This window comes from Harpia harpyja, chromosome 5 (genome assembly GCF_026419915.1).
Source record: "Harpia harpyja isolate bHarHar1 chromosome 5, bHarHar1 primary haplotype, whole genome shotgun sequence".
Taxonomy (NCBI): Eukaryota; Metazoa; Chordata; class Aves; order Accipitriformes; family Accipitridae; genus Harpia; species Harpia harpyja.
In genome coordinates, this window is record NC_068944.1 from 27707680 (window position 1) to 27729299 (window position 21620).

The window sequence follows — 21620 nt, forward strand, 5'->3', positions numbered from 1 at the left end:
TGGGTCCTTTCCATTTATCCCTTCCATGGGGTGCTGTCCTTCAGGCACAGACTGCTCCAGTGTGAGTCCCCCACAGGGTCACAAGTCCTGCCAGAAAACCTGCTCCAGCGTGGGCTCCTCTCTCCATGGGTCCACAGGTCCTGCCAGGAGCCTGCTCCAGCGTGGGCTTCCCACGGGGTCACAGCCTTCTTTGGGCATCCACCTGCTCCAGCGTGGGGTCCTCCCTGGGCTGCAGGTGGATATCTGCTCCACCATGGACCTCCATGGGCTGCAGGGGGACAGCCTGCCTCCCCACAGGCTGCAGGGGAATCTCTGCTCCAGCGCCTGGAGCACCTCCTCCCCCTCCTTCTTCACTGACCTGGGTGTCCGCAGGGTTGTTGCTCTCACATGTTCTCACTCCTCTCTCCGGCTAGTTTCTGTGCTGCAGCAACTTTTTTTTCCCTTCTCAAATATGTGATCCCAGAGGCACTACCACCATCGTTGATGGGCTCAGCCTTGGCTGGCAGCGGGTCTGCCTTGGAGCCGGCTGGCATTGGCTCTGTCGGACATAGGGGAAGCTTCTAGCAGCTTCTCACAGAAGCCACCCCTGTAGCTCCCTGCTACCAAAACCTTGCCACACAAACCCAATACACCATAGCAAGAAGTTGCATCCATTGCTCCTTCCTGACTTAGCTGTGTTCCCCACTGGCACATCCCAGATTGCTCTGCTGCTGCCTGCTCCCTGCAAGGTGCAGCACTACACAGCCCTTGTGCCAGCTCTGAACGAACTGACTTGACATTAAAAGCAGGTCATTAAAGCATTAGTCCAGTTAAAATGCCTTGTCAACATTGTGAGAGCAAAATGGACTATTTAGAGAAAACTTAGGTACGTGTCTCAGATTTCATTTTGCCGTGCAGCTACAGTCACAGTTGCTAGGCCTATGGTCTTGTTACTGATCTCATGAGACTTAGCATCTTTTTAAATCATTGAGGAGATAAAGCAAAAAATGTATTGATTCATATATTTTATAATCAAGGAGACTATTACAGTCACATAATGTTACTTCCCACATATCACATAATTTCATTCAGTAATTCCTGAATCAAACACAAAATGTTTCAGGTGAAACACACCTTTCAGAATGAAAAGTAATTGTTGGGTTTTTTTAACTCAAATGATGAAAAATTTCAGCAATTTTTTTCAATAGATACTTATTCTCCGTCTTGAAACCAGAGCGTGAAGTTTGAATTTGTCTAGTTTCAGCCTCTTGACACTGTTTTGTTATGCTTTCATGTGCAAAATTAAGGAGTTTTCCACTACCAGAAATCATCCTTTGTAGTGATTTGGGCCATGAACAAGTCACAGCACTTTCTCTTTACATTCTCTGAATAGATGGAGATGCTTTACTGAGTTGTGGCTGTAGAAATTTTTGATGAAGATTTAAAATGTAGCTCACCACAATAGAAAACTGTAGGAATGAGGCAAAAAGCATGGGATGTCAAACACAAAGTAAAAAATATGGTTTTCAGTGTAGACTCTTTTCCCCTTTTATAACATTCATAATCCACTGCATACCATAATAAACATATCAGCAGGGCGTAGATTTTTTTTAAACTCAAGTAGGTCAGATCAGTGTAAGGGCCAGTTTTACGTTTAGGAATAATAACAGAACCACCAAGACATGTTTGACTAACTGAATAAAAGTGTAGTCTTATTCCTTTGCTTCCTAAGTTGCTTTTTATAGTCTTCCTTTCAGATCCGGCCTAATGGATTTAATGTCAAGGGGAGTCTGTCAGTGATGTCTGGATCTTTGAAACAAACCTTGTTATGTCATGCTAAATTAAGTTTTCCTGTTTCTCAAGCCAGGGCATTGGCTTTATTTGTTTTGTGAATGCTATCTCATCTGTAAAGACCTGGAAAATAATAAAAGCCTAATCAATCAAGTGGAATAGAATGAAGTGGTCTTTACTTAAATAGGAAATTAATTCTGGTATTCTACAAAGAGAAAGAGTAGAATATGGAGGAAATGAAAGAAATATTGAAGTATGCAGACAAGATAATCTGAGGACTACATTCACTTTTATTGAAACGATGGCATGGAAAAATGTGTTTTAGCAAAGCAACGTTCCTGTTGCAGAATATTAGTCTTACACAGAGTTACATAAATTTATATAGCTTTTATCAAATGCATAAAAGGGCAGGTCAAAAGAAACTGTGGAATTCAGAAAAGTATGAAACTATTGTGACATTTCCAAGGACCAAATGCAGACCTCCTGTGAGAAGGCACAACTCCATTCAGTCCCATGTGTGCAGTACAATACTCCATTGCTGGAAAAAAGATCCATGTGTATAATCTTTGGTTGGACTTGTAGCAATCATTAACGTTTTAACACCACTCACTCAAAGGTTCCAGACAAAGGCAGTATTTTACATCCGTTCAGTGTTCATATTAAGTGAAGTACAAATGGGACAGGGTTTGTGCTACCTCATTTTCTCTGTACAGAAAAGAATTCTGAAATTTCTGAGACAACATGAGATTTGGTTTACTTACAAATTTCCCAATAGTCACCATGACTGGCTGAATAAAGAAGTGTGAATTATTCTTGCAATGATGCTCTGACTCTGAGGCAAATAATCATTGTTGTTAAAGTGCACTAAATATGACCTGCAGCTGTTTGATCTGGAGCTCTAATCCTCTCAGTTCTTCTAAACTAAACAGAGGTGGGTGGATCAATAGTGATACAGTTTCACTCCAAGGAAGAACAGCATGTGCAAGTCAGGAAGTACAACACTGCCTTTTGTATCATTACTAAATACATGTCCCTGCACACTGCACTGCACTGATCATCTTAAATGAAGAGCTCCATGTATTTGGGACCTCTGAGGCTACCATGTCACTGACGGGATGCCACTTCTCTCTGTACCCCATGGGCCTTTCCTTGTGCTCATCCCCATCCTACAACGACTTGATACTAGTGAAATAAAAGAAAGATGCCTATACTTCTCCTTCACTCATTTGTGGAGCCTGTTCTTGGTTGCACATCCTTCATACTCACTTGTAGCTGATGGGAAGTCACCAGGCTACAGCACCTGCATAAATCCCAGGTGGAGAGGACAGCAGGCTGGGCCCCTGGATCTGAATGTGCAGAGGCAAGCCTAAAAGCAGCGTGCTAGCAGAGCTGATTTTTTGGGTGTGTAAGATGGATATATATATATGGCACTTTTGGGGGAAAAGAAACCCCAAAACCCAACCCCAAAAATTATTTGGCTTGTTATCCTGCCCCAGTTCTATTTCACATCATTATATGGTATCTACCTTCATCCTGCCATCTATGAAATGGATTTGGTGCCCCTTAATTTCTAGTCTAAATTTACTCTTGTCTATTGATATGAACTGATGAACAGCTGCTGCATTTCCCTGGTGTGTGAATGAAATAATCTATTTTCCTGCCTCCCCCAGCAATGCATTTTGGAACTTAAAAAGGTAATGGTGTCTGTAGAGGACTTTGAAAGCCTTGCACAAAAGGCGTGACAACTATGCAAAGAACTATTGTCAATATTAGTGAATCACTTCAGCCACAAAGGGAAAGTAGGTTTCCGTTTTAGAACAACAAACAAACCATAGCAGTATTTACGGAGCACTTTAAAGATAACAGCAGCTATGTAAATACTAAGAATTGTTAAGGTTTCTTTGTGAAAAGGTTAATTGCATGGTGAGAAACGGTATTGCAACTTTTGAGCCCATCTACAGGCAGAATAAGCACCTTTTGCCTACAGGGAAGCCCTCTCTCCAAAGGCTCTGAGATGAAACAGATGCTCCCGATGGGAAGGTTTCCACGCCTAAAAATCCCATGTTGGCTGAATAGTGTCTTTGCTGAAGCTAGATTCAGCTTCAGCCTGAACAGGGCAGAGAGAGGCTTTGCTGCCAGTTCTCCACCACAGAGCCTCTCCCCCGCCCCGCCAACCTGTGTGCCCTATCAGCCAGCACTAACGAGAGCAAGGAGGGAGCTACAAGCCTCTCCCTTCAAGCCATGCCAGCCCCACATTTAAAATTTTGTTTAGAAATAAGAAAAGCCAGTTATAGCCCAATATCACTCAAAAAAAGGAGGACCTGGTAACTTGCATCCTCTCAGAAGGAGGTCAGCAGATGGCCTGTACAGGACGCAGCATCCTAGGGGTTCTTTGCTTCTTGCATGAGAGCCCCGGCTGCGGTGGCCAGTCATGGAGGCAGCTGGACACAAAACTTGGAAAGTCCCCCTCTAAATGGTGGGGAGCAGACATGCATCTTCCCATGGACAGGTGTAGTTCAAGAAGCAGCTCTTTGCTGAGTAGCTGCCCCCTTTGGGGTGAGGCGACTCTCACAAGAAAATATGTCTGGCAGAAAGGAGAGGCCACCTGCAGATGCTGGACACCTGCATGTTGTTGTCTCAGCTCGCGTACTTCATCTGTCACAGGACCACTGTTGGTTTGCCCTGTCCTCTCTCCTGTGCTCTGCAATCAGGAAAAAATAGGAGACCCTCACCAACAGTGGATGCTTCCACATTTTTTAGGAAGACTGCTTGATCATTACAGCGTGTCTGATATTAAGAGTATTTATCGCTAACCCAGCATGACTACTGAAGACCTTCTAATGATTATCCTCCCCCTTTACAACTGTGAAAGGGCTTTTCATCTGTGTGAGTGTGGTTGTTCCCAGCTGTTGCTCTGAAGAAACTTTGGGGAGAAAAATCAATACTGAGGCCAGGCTGCCTAGAGTCCCTCTAGCATTCTCCAAAACAGTATGTTCATCTTCAACCCACTGGGGGGTCCAAATAAAACTATCCTCTCCAGCATTGCTTCTTAAAGAAGATAGAGTCCAGTCCCATGTAATGCTGTGCAACTTAAGTTCCCAATAAGGCTCTTGAGATTTCTGCATGCTCAGTATTTTTTAGTCTTTTGCAGAACTTAACCCTGGATACAATCATCCTCTAAGCATCTTGCATAATTCTTTGGTTCTGCACCAGTTCATCTGCAAGTTTCTGTTAGGCACAACATTATTTTAATTTAAAAATACAGCAGCATGAATTACCTAAACAAACAGATTTTTCTGGTGTCTTCTTAAATTGTTGGAAACCTAAAGCTTTCCTTTCTAATGCTGAATAGAAATTGAATAGCAATTCCAGCTTGCAAGCAAATGCACGCCCGCTTCTGTTCTCTTCACCAGAACCCTGACTTCTTACCTAACTTACTCACAAAAAGAACAATTTCATGATTTGGTAATATGTATGGCTAATTTGCACTAAGTAAACTAGATTCATTTGTGCTAGTTCACTAAAAGATTTTTTTTTTTTTTAACTCACTGAAGCAAAACTGCAACAGTGCAGCTGAATCCTAGGCAGGTATTTTTTAAGCGGGGAATATTTTTTTCCTTACAATCTTCTCTGTCTTCAACTTTTAAAGCAATTTTTCAGTAATTTGCTAAGGTTTGAAGGCAGGTGAAGTGCCTGGATATATGTACTGAACTAACTTTATACCTCGATTCACTGTAAAATAATCTCTAATGTTTTTGTGGCTAACAGGATGTATTATATACTGTTTATACTGCAGAAATGACTGGGTTTTAATGGGGTGTCTTACAGCAACGTGGTTAAAACATAGCTCTTCACAAACCATCTACAATTTACACTGCCTTCCCCACACAGGCACTAGTAGTGTGTCTAAGCATCTCAACTACAACAAAGGCCAAAATTGCTGTTGAGAGTTCATTTTCCATGCCTGCATTAATTAGTGGGCCTATTCGAGTGTGGCTCTGTGTAACCCTCTCACCAGCTGCTCAAACACCCGTACACTGCGCGCTTCTCCCTTAACTCCCGTTACAGACCTGGGGAACAAGTGCATTGCATAGTAGCTGTGGGTACTAAACCATAGTGTCACATATATGCGTGTACAGAACATACATATATCAGTTTTATAGCATCTGTGCTGTTGTGCCCAACAGCTAAATTTCTGATGTACTTGTGCCAGTGAATGATATGCCCTGATTGGTTTGCTCAGTGACCGATCCTCCCCCCCGCCCCCCAAAAATGCATGTACATAGACTGTAGGGTTGGGGATGGATCCCCATAGCACTGCGTATGCATTGCAAAATGCTATCAATGGCTGCTCTGTGTTTCTGTTGCCAGACATTGACAGATCAAGATGCTACAACTGAGGAGGACATCTCCTTGCTTATTGTTTGGTCAGTAGCTTTTGGCATAATTTGTAACGCTTTGCATCATTTTTATGGAGCTTCACGTAGTAGCCAAAATGTTACCAAAACCCTAGGCTGGCAGGAGGACTTTTCCTGTTGGGATGTCACAGGTGGGATCTCACCTCTAGCCCCATGTGGCACTTGGAGGTAGAGAGCAATGGTCTGAGCTAGCGCTGCCAACGAAGGGAGGGCAGCGGCAGCATGGGGCTACTCCGGGACCAGCTGTATCCAAACAGCTGCGAGGTCTGGGCATCCTTTTGGCACAAGGGCTGAGTGCTCCCGACCCACACGTGCGCCCCGAGGCACCCGTTACAGGTGTGTGGCCATGCCAGTATGGGGACGTGTGTCTGAAACGGTGGGAGCTCTTGCGCGTGCGGGGATACGTATGCTGCAGGCATGAAGGAGCAAACGGCAGTGCTGGGACCAGTGGGATCCCGGAGTACAGGCAGGGCTGCAGTGCCAACACAGGTCTCAGGCCAAGCCCTGCTCTCGTTCAGCAATGCCAGGCTGAGGCCCTAGCCCATGGCGAGCCCATGGCAAGGGCCTCATGCATTCAGGGAGCGTGTACTGGAGAGGCTAATCAGTTCTGTAAACTGTTCCAACAAGCCTTTCTCGGGCAACCTAGGTTTACTGTCATGGTACTGTGGTCAGGGCACATCTCTGTCAAACCGCATTTGCTACAGGGCTGCATTAGCTTTTCCTTTGCTTTTCCTTCGTGCGGAGGAGTCGGAGGATGCGTTCATTTTTTGTTAGTTCTGCTGGTAGTTCATTTGCCTGGAACAAAAAAACTTTGAGGTTAGCAGAAATGAACAAGTATTTCCAAAATGTGGTTTAAAAGCATTAAACTCTAAAGAAGATGGTACTAGGCATTGTAATGACGTGTTTATTCCAGTGTTGTCTCCACCACTGTTGGAGATATCTTAAGAAATCACCTTTCAGTGTGCAAGTCGCACTTAAGTCTTCAAAATAATCCCAGTGTGGGATTTGAGTGATCAGCTTATCTTGTGCTGACTGCCCAGGCTAAATGGTATCCCTTGCCACAGAAGCAATAGAGAGCATAGCTGCTGATTTTTTGGGGGAGATGAGGCAGGTCTTTAAGTACCAAAGTCCATAAAAATCCAAGGAAAGACTTTAATTGCTATGAAATAGTCAGTGCTATTCTGTAGGATTGGTAATAGAACATCAGAGTTTGGCCTTCTGTATTTATTGAATACAATTTTGGTAACATAAAGTATTTATAATGAAGCTACCTCTGAAAATCAGTAATTCTGTCCTGCAAAGGCACTCTGTTGTGCAAAATTGCATGTTATTTAAAAAAAGAAAAATCAGTAGGAGAGGTTACAGCCACAGACTTTCTTCTACTGCACATCCTCCTGCTGCAAATCACCATCAGTAGCAGAAAAATCTTGCGCAGTGTTTGGGTGATAGTATCGAAACAAAATGCCTATTAACACAAACTACTGTATGAGCGGCATTAACTCTGCTGCCATCAAGTGGAATGACACGGGAATAACAGGCACAGATGTTATATTGAATGACCAAAACGTTTAGAAGATATGTGCTGGATTACTTGTATTACAGACTTTCATTCACCCAGTCTTAAACCAGAAGTAAATACCAGAACACACATTCACAGCTTAACAAATCCAGCTAGATATCAAATACTAGCGGCCAATAGTTCATAGACACAACTCAGAGGAAGACATTTTCATGGAAATTATCAAACATGTAATGTTAAAACACTTTACAGAATAAAACTAAGACAGGTTTTCTGCAGAAAAGTTGCTGTTATAAGAAGGATATGAAACTATTTCAATAAACTAACAGATTTACAGTAAGATACAGGAAAGATGCATCTAATTTGGGATATTTTTTGGTATTAGCAATGTGCTGAATCCTAGCCAAGTTTTCTTATCAAAGGAACCCAGACACACATTTCTCTTGCTGTGGAAATATCCTCCTTACACGTCTGTATGGAGATATGAATATAACTTATGACTTACCAAAACAGTAACAGATTACTGTTTCCCTAAAATGCAACCTAGCTAGCCCATGACTAGTTAGAGTTAACAATTTAATCTGTGGTGCTCCAGTGAGTGAGTGCATGGTTTGGTTGTTCTCAGATTGATGTAACTTCACAAGAACTGGCATGACCAGTGGCACTGCCTAGCACCCTTATAGATGCTTGCATACAGAAACTAATGGACTAAACAGCGGTGCTTCAGGAGGGGATCAAGAGGCAACAACGGACCAACACAGAAACATGGGCTGCCACTGCCTCCATGGCACACACGGCTCCACCGCTCGGTGCTCCCCACCTGCTCCTCGCCCAGGATGTGTGCCAGGACGTACCTTGTTCCTCAGGCATGGGTCTGCTCCTGCTTCGAGGAGCAGTGCCACTGTCCTCGCGTTGCCACTCAGGACGGCCGCATGGAGAGCCGAGGTCCCATTCTAGAAAATACCAGTGGAGATGTTGGTACCATGCATGGGAAGAAATCAAAAGGCAGTGAAACACAAATGTTTGCAAAGAACAAACCTATGAACAAGAAAGAAGTAACACGGAAGAGATCAGGTCATCAAAGGTATAGGGTCTGATTTAGACAGGGTGCTGGCGGGCTAGTGGGCTATGAAGGAGGTGATTTTAAATGCTTTAATAAAAATGAAAGTCAAATTCACTTTACTAGAGCAATATTTCCTTTTAAAAGTTACCCTTGTCAGTAGATCAGAGGTGAAATGAACACAGCACTTGCTTCTGCCTGGCAAAATCAGCCATTAATAAGTGAAACAGAAGCACAAGCAGTAATGGAAACCATCTGGGCATTTTATCTTCTTTCTCTGATGATTAATGGTCTCAAGGTCAGACAGCTAAATGGTGATTTTTTCATGACTGGCCTTTTGTTTGTGGCTGCAAATGGACAGTTCAAATAAGTGTGGAAGCTCTTTCATATTTGTAATTAACTAATTTAATGCCACCTGGATTTTCAAGTACATCAAAATTGCCAATTAGTTGCATGCACAGAGGCTGTCAAAGTATGTGATTTATAGGCACATAAAATTAGATCAGCTATTAAAAAGCAGCTTCCAAATATCTGTTATTTTTCAAGTCACTTTTTGAATTCAGAGGAAACCAAAATCAAGTAGAGAATCTGCTCACAACAGATCTTTTAGGATACTATTTTTCTGACTAAATGCAATAGAGGACAGTGTATAATGCTAAAAACTGCACTGTCAAAAGCAATCCATTTACAGTAGAAATAAAATCAGATGACAAAAAGCTGGAAAATTCCTTCTACAACACAATGTGTTTCCTCATTCCAAAAATCAAATTAACAATTTCATTTGAAAAGATTCATTTGTGTGTGGCATTAAAGGCTAAATAAGATAATTTCATTTTTCTCTTGACTTTTTTAGGCTCAAGCTCCTTATTGTCTTTCAGTGGCATAATCATAAACATCAGGTCTTTCATCAGACCCTTTGCCTTCTTGAGTTTCTGCCTAAAAACCTGTGTGTTTCACTACTAACCTTCAGCAGGCCAAGTGTAGGAGAGAATTTCAGCAACTCTTCTATCACATTGTTGTACCCTTTAATGGCAGCCTTCAGTAAAGCAGTCGTACCGTCCTTTAAAAGACCGAGGAAGCTCAGTTCAGTTGTTACCAATGCTTTACCTGCATTCCCCTTGGGAGAAGAGAAACGCCAGCTCTCCCCCACACCTCTGTGAGGAGGCACCTCCACAGCATGTGCTGCTGGTTTTAGGGCATCTGGAGGATTGTTCCTCTGGCAGGTGAAAACTTCAGGGTAAAATGAACCAGTGACACCATATTATCACCTTTGTCTCTCATTTATATGGACATTTCCATTCCCTTATTCCAGAAGGTCCCTCCAGGAAGCTGTCCCAGACACAACAGGAAAAAGGGAGCCCATGGTGGGACTTTACAACCTGGCAAGCAGGACGGACTCTGGGGACACCAGGCCTCCATTCAGGCAGACCTGCAGCCTCAGAAAAAGCCAGGAGGCGTTAAGCTGCAGACAGAGCACAGGAAGAAGTGCTACTCACATCCCGCGCAGCATCTCGCTCAGCGCCCCGCAGCAGCATTACTCGCACCACTTCGCTGTGACCCATCTGTGATGCAATCCACAAGGGAGCTGTCCCATCCTGCAAACAAAATAAGACTGCTAACCATTTCGCTTTGAGATCCTGTGCTCCCTGGTACTTTACCGCCCAAGTCTGCCTACTGGAATGGATGTACTTCAATTCCTCAATTAAATCCTGCATCATGGACAGACATATGCAGACTTGCTTCCTAAAGCACATGGGAGTTCGGTGTATCAAGTCAGAACCACTCCAGTTATGGAGTAGAGCCATCCTTAGCTGCTTTCTCTTATACAGTTGGCCTGAAATGTGCATTGCTGTGTGAACAGTTAAAGCCCGCTTTGGCTTACCAGTTGTGCCTAAAATACCTGGGGAAGTTTGATATGTAAAGGTATCCTGTGTACTTTGAACCCTAGGTGGCTAGACATGACAGAAGATACAGGCAAATCTCAGCATGCATGGGCAGATTCTGCAGCTGGGTCTCTGTACATATGGAGTGGAAGCTGTTTATAGAAGCTAAGGAGCAATGCAAGATGATCACCAACTTTAAATATTAAGTTACATTATCCACCCTCAGGGAATCTGGTAAAAACATCCTGTCTTACAGCGATGGTGAGTATTTCACAAATTTTTTCTTCAAGAACTCCACCAGAAGACAAGGCAATTATCAAGGAATCCAGCATGAGAACAATCTCGTTGGAAAAATTGTCCTATGCAATCATTAGTTGAGCAGAAAACCTCAGAAAATAAAATGCACATTCAGAATAAGCTAAACTTTGTGATGGATCTCCATCCCAAAGGCAAAGGTGAGTTGAAGCAGTAGAAGTATTTCTTACCACAATTAGAATTTAGTTTTGTGTCTTGTCCTCCTTTTGCTTCTAAATGACCCGATTCTCCAGACTACAGGAGGACTCCAGTGGTTATGTGCTGCCAAACTGATTCTCGTGGGCCTTTAACAAAAGACTTTGCCTGTATGGACTTTAACATAGAAGTGAGGCCTCACATAGCAGGGCGCCTGCTTCTGCCTTCAGCGCTTGCCAGTTCCCCTCGCCACCCTCAACAGCCTGAAGACTTGGCAGGAAAAAGGAAGACAAAATATACTGGGGCTTCCAAAAGAGCCTTAATGAGAAGTTTCAGAGGAAAACAACTTTTTACTTTAAATAAGATATTTCCACCTTGATCAAAGAAGCAATCTCTCTCCCCAGTGCCAACAGAAGATTCATATGACTTGCTCATGCAATCCAAAAAGTCATCGTTGAACCAGTTCTCTCCTTTCTATGGGCTAGTGACTTAATCCTTTGGAAGAAACAGGAAAGTTATTTCTTCCTTTGATATAATATTCTGGGCTTCCCTTTTTCTGATTCTGAGAAAGAGCAAATACACATCCTGAGATCTTCAGTCTTCTCAAATGGTGAGGAACAGGATCTTTGCCCACTCTTGTATCCTTTCTCTATAAATTAACTCATTGAAATTAGTGACTGACCTCATTCTAGTATATATCCTGTTAATACAATGCGTGTTCTTTGTGATTCAAAAATAACAAAGGCTCTCTTGTACACAGTGTATGTGATGTTAGCGTGACGGCAAAACCTGTCCATCTCCAATTTATGGTGTTTTCCCTACCAGTAAGCTGACACTTCATATTTTTTCTAATCTTCCCCCACCAGAGGGCTCTAGAAAATAGCAATAGGGGCACTGAAAAAGCCTATAAAACTTGGAAAATATCTGAGAGCAGCCTACACAATTTAATCTGCATGAAGAACCAATGCAAATCCACACTTCTATTTACACAAGAAATGCAAGCACAACACAGCATAGGGAATATAGCACCTTTCTTTTACTCACAGTGAAGTTTGTAAGAACAACTCTTATTTTCAGGTATAAGTGAAAAAAAGCAGAAGGAAGTCCAAGTGTTGGGTAACATCACTGTTACCACTAACTGTCCTTAATGGTATTGCTATTAGACATCATCCTCAGTATCTCAGTTATAGGCTAGAAGCAAAAATACATTGTGAGAAAGAGTGACTGTCTTGGAGGACTTAGCGTGAAGAGAAGAAAAGTGATGAAGTTGATGGTGGGCTCACATTGACTAATGTCAGCTTCTGTCTCTTAAGCAAACAGCATCTAACATGCACGTTTATGCAAATGTGTATAGTATTTATATGGAGTAGATGAGATTTCTGTCCATTTTCATGTTGGTGTATGGTGCAAAAGAGATATTACAGTGTACTAAGAGGCCACATGAGAATTCCTGTGTAAACAGATATTAGGGCTTGGAGATGAATCAGGAAGAAAGGGAGAACAGGGAAAGACGTAGTTCAAAAACTACTTTCCTTTCCTTGTCCCTCTGCCCAGCCAGCAGACTGCAGACCACTACGTTCCCAGAACAATGTTAAATACCCCATATGTTTTTAAGCTGTGCTTATTTCCTCATTTGATTACAAGCTAGTATATATGGACTACATCTTGTTATATCCAGCAGCCAGCAGTTCTGAACATACTCTGACCGAAAGTTCTGATTCTCTTTCTCTTACCCATTAACTAATGACTTTGCTTTGCAGCTTTGAATCTCAATGTTTGCTTGTGGCTTGGAGTTTTAGAAAGGGCCAGATTAGGGTGGGAGGTGAAATACCCCTCAAATTCCCAGTAAGGACTTCCAGGGACAGAGACCCCCTACTCTCAGGCTACTCGGCATCATCTCCTCCACTGTTCTGCTCATCAGTTCACTCGCACCACTACACCAGCTGAATTCTTGCTAATAAATTGCTTGCTTGTCTGAAGTCTACACTCTATATAGGTTTACTGGCTTACATATATATGTAATTGCATATCATGTGTTAAGAAAAAACCAAGAATTTTCAGAGTATTTTGAATCCGCTTAGCCAGTTAGACTAAAGCCTGCTGGGACACAGGCTGCCAAAACAGTGTAAAATTCATTGGCAAATAATCTTCTCACTTCATTTTTGAGTTGGAGAAGCAAAGAAACATCTCCCGCACTAGGCTTCAGACACTGCCCCCAGCACTGTCTAGACAAAAAGATGACAAAAGAATTCCTGCCTGGCTCCACGATGTCAGAAAGAACAGAAGATGGCTAAAATCCAAGAGAAATGACATTGCCAGGGAAGAAACCCGCCAGGAAGCTTCACTGTTCAGTCTTGAGAGAGCTGAGCTGAAGGGCCTGCACACAGACAGACAGCGCCATCCGAGATGCTCTATGGTGTCAGGAGCACCCCCGTGGGACTGGGAGATGGGATGGAAGACTGAAGGGGAACTGGTACCCACTGCAGCAGCAGGAGCAGACATACAAGGCAGATGCACACGCTCAGGCACATGAATTAAGCCCCCAAATTCACAAGGTAAAGAGGAAAGCCTGGACACCATGAGGAAGGAGAAGCATCAATTCACACCTGGCACTCTGCAGCCCTGTATTCAATTTTATGTTGCTTAGAAAAGTTTCCTACAGCAGTGGGAGCAATGTAGTTTGTAACTGACAGTAAGAGTCATCTGGCATCGAAACTGCCCCATCTAGAGCTACATTCCTCATGACCAACATGCCACCTTCGAACAAAGTACAAATTTGTTTGTTAGTAAGAAAGACTGAAGTCCATCCAACCATCACTTTACTAATTAAACAGTAAAAATGTTCCATTTGTTAAGGAAATGTTTCAGATTACAGTGGGCCCAAATACAAATGCCACGGACTTACCCAGGCATAATCTTAGCAGGGATCGGAGGTACCCTGAAGCAAAGTAAGCCCGTCCTCCCGGAGATGAAACAGAGCCAGGAGGAACATTCACACAGACTCAAGTCTTTGCCTCAACTAAGATTTAGAAAAGCCTCATGAAACATTGTGTTGTAGAAATGGGATTAGAGAGCTAAAAAAATATTGTCAGAAAGAATTAGCTGGTGCACTATAATTATGGTTAGCAGAATGCAGTTTTTATGGCAACATTGTTCAGCTAAATCTAAGGCTCACCAACTTTATTTTGACCGAATCAAAAAGCATTAATGCATACCTTGGTCTATCCTTCTACATTGATCTTTTAGACTGTGTTAATTAACAGCTTTTAACATTTCTTAACCTTGATCTTAATCTTGGGAGACAGTGTGGAGGCAGCCTAGGAGCAGCTAAAGCATCAGTACAGGGAGTAGCTGCCAGCACAGCTCTGGTGCTGGAGAGGTAGGGTAAGAGACAGCAGGAAAATTACTTTAGTTTGGGCACATAAAATACTAATCCAGTTTCCTTATACTACAGGAGCAGCAAGGAGGCTATGCAGACCTACAGATGCACCAGAAGTCATATAGATCAATCGCTGCTGCCAGGCTATGATTTGTCAGGCTTTTGGTGTAGATGAAAGGAAATACTGAAAATACCTGGCAAAGCTTGTCACATGCCACGTTGTCCACTTTTATTAGAGTTTTCACATTCATTTGCTCTTGCCTGCTGATTTTTTACTTGCTGTAGTCAGTGATCACAGCCACCTGGCAGACCTACGTGACTGACTGCAAGGACAAGACCTTATCCCATCAATTTAAAACGTGCAGTGAAGACCCAGGACAGCTACCTTGCCTGCAGGGTTTCAGGAGACCACAGGGGAGGCTCTCTCAAAGCAGGAAAAGATTCCTGGGAAGCCCTGTCTCTAACCAGACATTTCTACCGGCTAGGAGTAAAGCTAGCTGTGCAACTCCCACACCTGGCTACTCAAAGCAGCATCTAAATATGCTGTTTAAGCACTGATTTTAGAGTCAGGAAACAGCTAAACAATCAAGGTACCCTTTTTTGGAAACCAAGAGAGCTTTTAGATATGTCTCTGTACACCATGTATACTTATGTACCCCATAGTCAGTTTAACACCTAGGAAGTCTCTTGCACCCTTACCTAACACCAGCGTACAGTGATACAAGGTGGATCTAGCCCTTAGCACCCTAGCAGGGACCTCTGAACCAGCCACAAATCTAGCTCATACACATTGTTTAATGATCAAACAGCAGCCCCGCTGCCTATAGAGGAGCTAATTTCACACTTACGGTTGCCACTGGTTGTATGTGTTTGCAGGATCAGGCCCACTAGAGTAACTAGCTGGAAATGGGGACAGCAAGGCTTTCCACAGGTATCAAGAACTTCCAGAGATGAAGGGAACACTCATGCTTGAGTTTCAGAGTGCACAAGGATGACACAAAGTAAAACTAAAAAAAGTAAAATTCAAAGTAAAAGCTTTTGTCCAAGACCAGCTTCGATGCCGAAGCCACAGTACTGAAGGCCTGGTGATTTCAATATACTGAATTTAGTACTGTCTCCCACTAGAGCTCCCAGATTTTCAAAAGCTTTTCCAAGGACTTCCAAAAGAATGCAGGGATGTGGTAGGCTGTGTAGACCTTCACAAGTAACTTGGTATAACAGAAGCAGATCAATAGTTGCAAGAGGTAGTGCAAGCCCCCTACATCAACATTATATACAACTAGAGGGTTTTATTTTTATTTAGTTTGGTCCCTGGCCCAAAGGTGCATGTGGTTCAGACCTGTTCAAAGGATCAGTCAGTGGTTTGATCTGCTTTCGGGTGTAAGCGCAACTGGTGCAGACCTAGAACAGAGCTTCCGGTTTCACTTCTTCCAGTAACAATCTAGTTTGCATGCAAGCTGAAATGACTGGAGTACTCACTTCAAAACCACATTACCAATCTGAACTAAAACACAGATGCAGGCATAGCCACAATCTGCCTCACAGTGAAACACCTCCATGGGAACCTCATGCCTGGAGAAAATTCCAGTGTTAATTTTTTATAACTGTAAAAAATTAGACTCCAGCTCTGCCCTGAAATGTTGAGCTTACCTGCCGTGGCTGGTTAACCTTTGCTCCTGAAGAAAGCAGCAATCGGATGACATCCAGATAGCCTCCTTGTGCCGCCAGGAAAATTGCAGAAGCTCCATCCTAAGAACAAATACATCCAGCTTACACTGTGTTGAAATGACACCATTTTTCCACACAAAACCAAACCAAACTGAATCAAGTTCTTGTTCTTAAGCTGTTATGCAGCGTAACAGCAGATATACAGCCATGCTCAAGAAATAATTACCAAAATCCAAAGCCTAGTTCATAACAAACTATGGTAACATTTTCATCCAGTATGTACAAGTACTGGCTCCCATCATGTATCAAACCAAGCATTAAATCCTGGGTCTGGAATACTAAGAATCTAGTTCATTGAAGCATTGATCTACATAACTAGAAATTCATTCCTGTATAGCAATATAGGTTCATTTAGCATTTATGTGTTCACGGAGAAGTGTTCTGCTACATAGACACATGGTGAAAACATCTTCAAGGACTTTGCAAGACTGGAGGCTCCAGCACTGAAGTCTGCCCTTGCGGCTGAAGGAGTAAGTACCATGCCATACTGCTGTGCCACCCCAGCAACTACCACGCCACTGCTCTGGCACATCTTGTAGAAGAGACTTCACCTGTAATATAGTAATGTAAAAGTAGCACGTGCAAGACAGAGTATCTCATAGCCCTATCAGAAAACAGCATTTTCCTGCAAAAAGCTTGTGAAAGAACAAATTGTGAACAAATAAGGGATTTTATTTTTCTTCAACATGTCTTTCATGTGCAGATGTTCTCAGAATTTGACTTCACAGAAACTTCTTCCTTAAGAAAAAAAATTAAAGGTCATATTTCATTAAGTTTTTTTGATTAAACATTTCCAAACAGCATTATAGTCCATCCAACCAACTAGAAGTGGAAGTCTGCATTGAGAGTGGGACAGGTGTTTACCCATCCTATATCCTCAGCACAGAGGGTGCTAGGGCAAGTTTTTCCAGGAGGTGAGACTCCTTTAGTTTAAATAGAGACATGAATGAACCCCTTGACTGCATCTCACATGTACAAGTACAGATCTCATGCCAACTCATGCATACGCTTATCACAAAATACAGGGCATTTTAGTGGAAGCCTGTTGTTGACCTTGTTGGCATATCGCTATGTTGGGATTGAATGCTGCTGTCTGCCGAGTGATACTGCTTAGCTACTCCTCTTCCTGCAAAACTCAGCACAGACTTAGTGAAGCATGAGCTGAATATAGTGCCCCAGGGACTGAATCTAGAATGTTTGACCTTGATTTCAAGACAAATGTCCTGGTAAACAAGAGAGGTGTCTGCTAGCACTACAAATGCATACCCCTGGGCCCTCTGAGGTCCTGTTTTCTCTGTTTGCTATGCGAGTACGTGAAATAGGGTGATGGTATCAGGTCCTTTGCAGGCTACCTCCAGAGACCTTGTTGGCATATCGCTATGTTGGGACCGAATGCAGTTGGCTGCCGAGAAATACTGTTTAGCTACTTGTCTTCCTGCAAAACTCAGCACAGACTTAGTGAGAACGCTTCCATTTAGAAAGTAAACAAGGCTGTGTAATATTAAAAGAGCTCTTTATTGTAGCATCAATCAAGATGGAGAACCTTGGGTTCCCTAACACCCAACCATTTTAAAAATTATTAGAGTTTTGTACTCGATTGGAATTGATGCTGTAATGAGAAAGCTGTTTTGAGGCTACAACATATTTCTGCAAGAAATACCATTTAGTTAGGGTATTCTCTTGACTTCTCCTCTACCCCTCACATGAGTCAATTTAAGGTTACAACACCTACCCTGATGGTTTGGGGGAGGACTACTGAAATGCATGCTCGAAATCCCTCTCATTTGGCCACCTGCCAGTGAAACTGCCAGCCAGATACCACTTTGCAAATGCAGCTTGGCGATGTCTCACAAAAGAAGCCAGGCTAATGCCCATTTTCAAGAGACTGTGTTCTTATTTTATTAAACTGCTGTTTCTGACTCTTTTTGCCCAATGGCTGTGAGCAATAAAAATGCATCTCTAAATCCAATTGCAAATATTGCTTATTTCCAGGAGAGACAACAAGGAAATTATTTCACTGCCTTCACGTCTAGGTAAGTGTCTGCGGGTGTGGCAGCATGGGTATTTTTTAAATTGAGTGGTAACCCCAGGGATTACCGTGCAGAGGTATGAATCACTGCCCTCAGATTAGAAAGGCAATCTCTATTCACACAGCGGTGAGGGTGCGACACCCTTCTTTATAAATGTGGGGTGAGGGCAGCGCAGAGGTGGGGAACCCCTGTTCGACCAGTGCACAGCCCCTAGCATGCTGGTGGCTTCCGTGGTCACCAGCCCTTGGCTCCCACGCATGCTCATGAGAGCTGAGTGTGACAGCAACCTGCAGATCCATACCCCATGGAAATGGCTGAAAAAAATCATATATCCCTGGGAAACAACTTCCTTTTTGTCAGTCTTGAGTGCCCTGGGGTAGGAAAGCGTGATGGGAAGTGGAGGCAAAATCTGCCATTCATTTCTGTTGAATGTTGAAAAGCTCAACTAATTTGTGTCTCTGTTGGAGTAAATTAAATCCAGTGCTTCATTGGCTTAATCCAGCTTTCTGAAAAGCCAACTAAACAACGTCAGTTCAGCCATATTAACCATTCTTTGCCCAAAACACTGACAAGCTAGAGATGCACAAATACCAAATAACATAATTTTAACTGATATTTTTAAAAAAGATTTTAAAAGTATTCAAAGATTTTAACTTTTACTACTCTTTCTGGCAGAAAACTGATGAACTGTTTTTCTAGTACCTCAGGGGCTTCATAGCTATTCACTCTTACTTTTGCAATGCAAGTCATGGTAGAACATGACATGGTCTTTTCTTCAAGGTTAACAGCACAAATCTGATCCAGATTTGGTACATATCCTTCATGCAGGTAAAGAACCAAAAGGCAGCCAAATCATCTTTTCTGATTTTGTGCTACTTCTCCCAGGATCATGAAAAGCAGAGAGTTAACAAAATGCACATCTTAGAAGAGTACTATAAAACTGCAATGTTGGCAAATGCTTCTCTGTGCTGGAGCCGGAGTATCCGCTGTTGTCCAACCAACAGCACATTTATTCCACCACCAATGTTGTCAATATTATCTGTGTCAAATAACTCACATAAAGTTGATCGTGAATGTTGGCACCGTGCTTCAGCAGAGTTTCCACTACTTTTGCATGCCCGTACTGACAAGCAGCTAGAAGAGCAGTACCTCCATCCTGTGAAAAAACAAAGAATGAGTACAGTCAGGTGAGAGGGCAGGTGCTGGACTGAATATCACCATAAAACATAAGCAAATTTTAAGGCTCTTCAGAATTTGGCTCACAGCAGTTCTGTAGTGACTAGCTACTGAATCTTTCATAATTTCAGTACCAAGTCTTGCCCCATAAATCTTTAAACTTGGCTCTGCCACTATAAACAGTTTTCTCTTGTTTTTTTTTTAGTGAGGGATAGAAACCAAGAAAATTCTTTTTGTTCCTCGTCTTTTGCCTTCCCACTAGAAGCTTTGTTCCCTTCACAACTCCAAACTCCTCCATGTCTCTTCCCTTTACAACCAAGTCCCCCACCCCTGCCAAGCTCTTCCACCTATTGAAGGTCAGCACACCTTTCCCCTGCTCCAAAGCCTACTGATCATCTACTCTTCTTTGGCCAGAACCTCATGCCCTGTCGTGTCCTGCCTCCCATCTGTTGACTGTTGGCCTGAAGAAGAGTAGAGAGGATGCATCTTAAAGCATGCTAGCTAACTGTGGGAGTGTGCATCAGACTAAACCCATGACCATCAGTGAAAGCCCCATTACTTCTGCTGAAGAAGTGATCCCTGCAGGTAAGAGCAATCCCAGGTGGCTATAGTTGCTGCACATCACCACTAAAGGGAGACCTAGGCACATGTATCAAATCCTGCTTGTAAAGCTGCTCCCTTGGGAGCTGTCTGAGAAGGGAAACACCTCAGTGTCACTGGCTGATGACTCCAAGCCAGCTGAAACAACTAAGATAGCAAATGTGAGTCTGGCTGTCTTGTTAAATGCACTGTGCCCCGCTCAAAAATTACCCTTATTTCTGACACTGATATGGAGAGGAAGTTCTTATCTTCTGCCTGGGATGGCACCATGCCATCATGCTAAGATGATGCACACCCCCAGTCACCCACACCAGAGGTCTTCTCTCCCCTTGCCTGCCTTCTCCCTGTCTCAAGCCCCTCCTCCACAAGACAAGCTATATCTAAAGTACTTCAGAGAAATGGTTTCTAGAGCTGTAATTAATGTGGGCAAGAGATTGTGTTTTCCCTCAGACTTGTTCTCTGAAACAGCTCCAAAGCTTTGTTTGAATTTTTCCACACAGACAGATATCCACAAGAGAAGTTACAGCCCAAATTGCCAAATGGATCTTTTATGATGGGAAGTGCCAATCAAATTTATTAATCTGTGGTGTTTTTTCATGCCTGTAATAACCTCATGAAAATTGAAGCTCTGACATGACTGAACTAACCCACAGGGACTGTCTATAGCAACTCTCAAAAACTCATATTCACCCTTCCTCCCCACAACACTGAAAAGCAAACAAGGCTTGAGTGTCAGCAAAATCACAGATGTGAAGATGTTATGTGACAATCTAAGAACTGCATATTAATTCTGGATTATTTGAGTAAATATATTGTGTAATCAGGTCAGTGGAATTAAGTTACTCTATAACTACAATGAGTCATTAGACTTTCCTGCCAAATTAAACTACCCTAATTTAATAGGAACTGCTGGAACAAAACACAAAAGCAACCACAATGGTTCCTGGATTAAAAAACACCTTATACACACTTAAAAGACAATGGCAAAAGCTAACAGCTTCGTGAAACCTATTTCCTGTCTCCAACCAGCTGACAGCCATTTTGCTCAAGTAGTGAGTTACCAGATCAAAGGGCTACAAACAAAAAACAGAGACATTTTAAAATATTCTTCCCCTGAAGGAAATGGCGAGAGAAAGGTTAGTGAGTTAAGAAAGAAACTGTGCTATCCAAATTGGAGGTCCTCTGTGGAGAGGCAGGGAAGGATGAGCTATAGGAAGCTTAAAAATATTGAGGGTCCCCATGTGGAGGGTAAACAGACATGCTCAGTTAGCTGCATGTGGGAATAGTTTGTTTATTGCTTTATGGTCTGTTTTTTGTTTTCTAAAATTCTTATGTTCTCAACAAACTCCTGTTATTTTAAGAAGATTGTTTGGTTATTAACATTATTTCTGGAAGGAACCAAATGACAGGTCCCAAATAAAAAGCAGGCCTGCAAAGCTAACCACAGTTAGCATAGCAGAGCTGACGCCCAATGCTTGGAGTACAACTGCGTGATCCCACCTTGGGAGATGTCACAGCTTGAGGTTTAAGAAGGGGGACACTTCTCACAGGATATGTCTAAGTGTCTCAAAATGGGGTTCCTGACCAAGTGTTTGGTTGAATCCAGT

General features: G+C 42.8%; 1 protein-coding gene across 5 annotated transcripts in view; it reads right to left on the reverse strand.

Annotated features, from left to right (window-relative positions):
• Positions 1–2042: 2042 nt before the first annotated feature.
• Positions 2043–21620, reverse strand: part of ANKRD29 (ankyrin repeat domain 29) — a 34016-nt gene continuing 14438 nt past the window's right edge. For all 5 annotated transcript variants that reach the window (XM_052788304.1, XM_052788301.1, XM_052788300.1 and 2 more), the window contains 6 exons: positions 19295–19393; positions 16130–16228; positions 10264–10362; positions 9732–9827; positions 8562–8660; positions 2043–6983 (listed from right to left, as the gene is read on the reverse strand). In XM_052788304.1, coding sequence (XP_052644264.1) covers positions 6900–6983; positions 8562–8660; positions 9732–9827; positions 10264–10362; positions 16130–16228; positions 19295–19393 — 576 coding nt within the window. In that variant the 3' untranslated portion in view covers positions 2043–6899. The remainder of the gene's footprint in view (positions 6984–8561; positions 8661–9731; positions 9828–10263; positions 10363–16129; positions 16229–19294; positions 19394–21620) is intronic.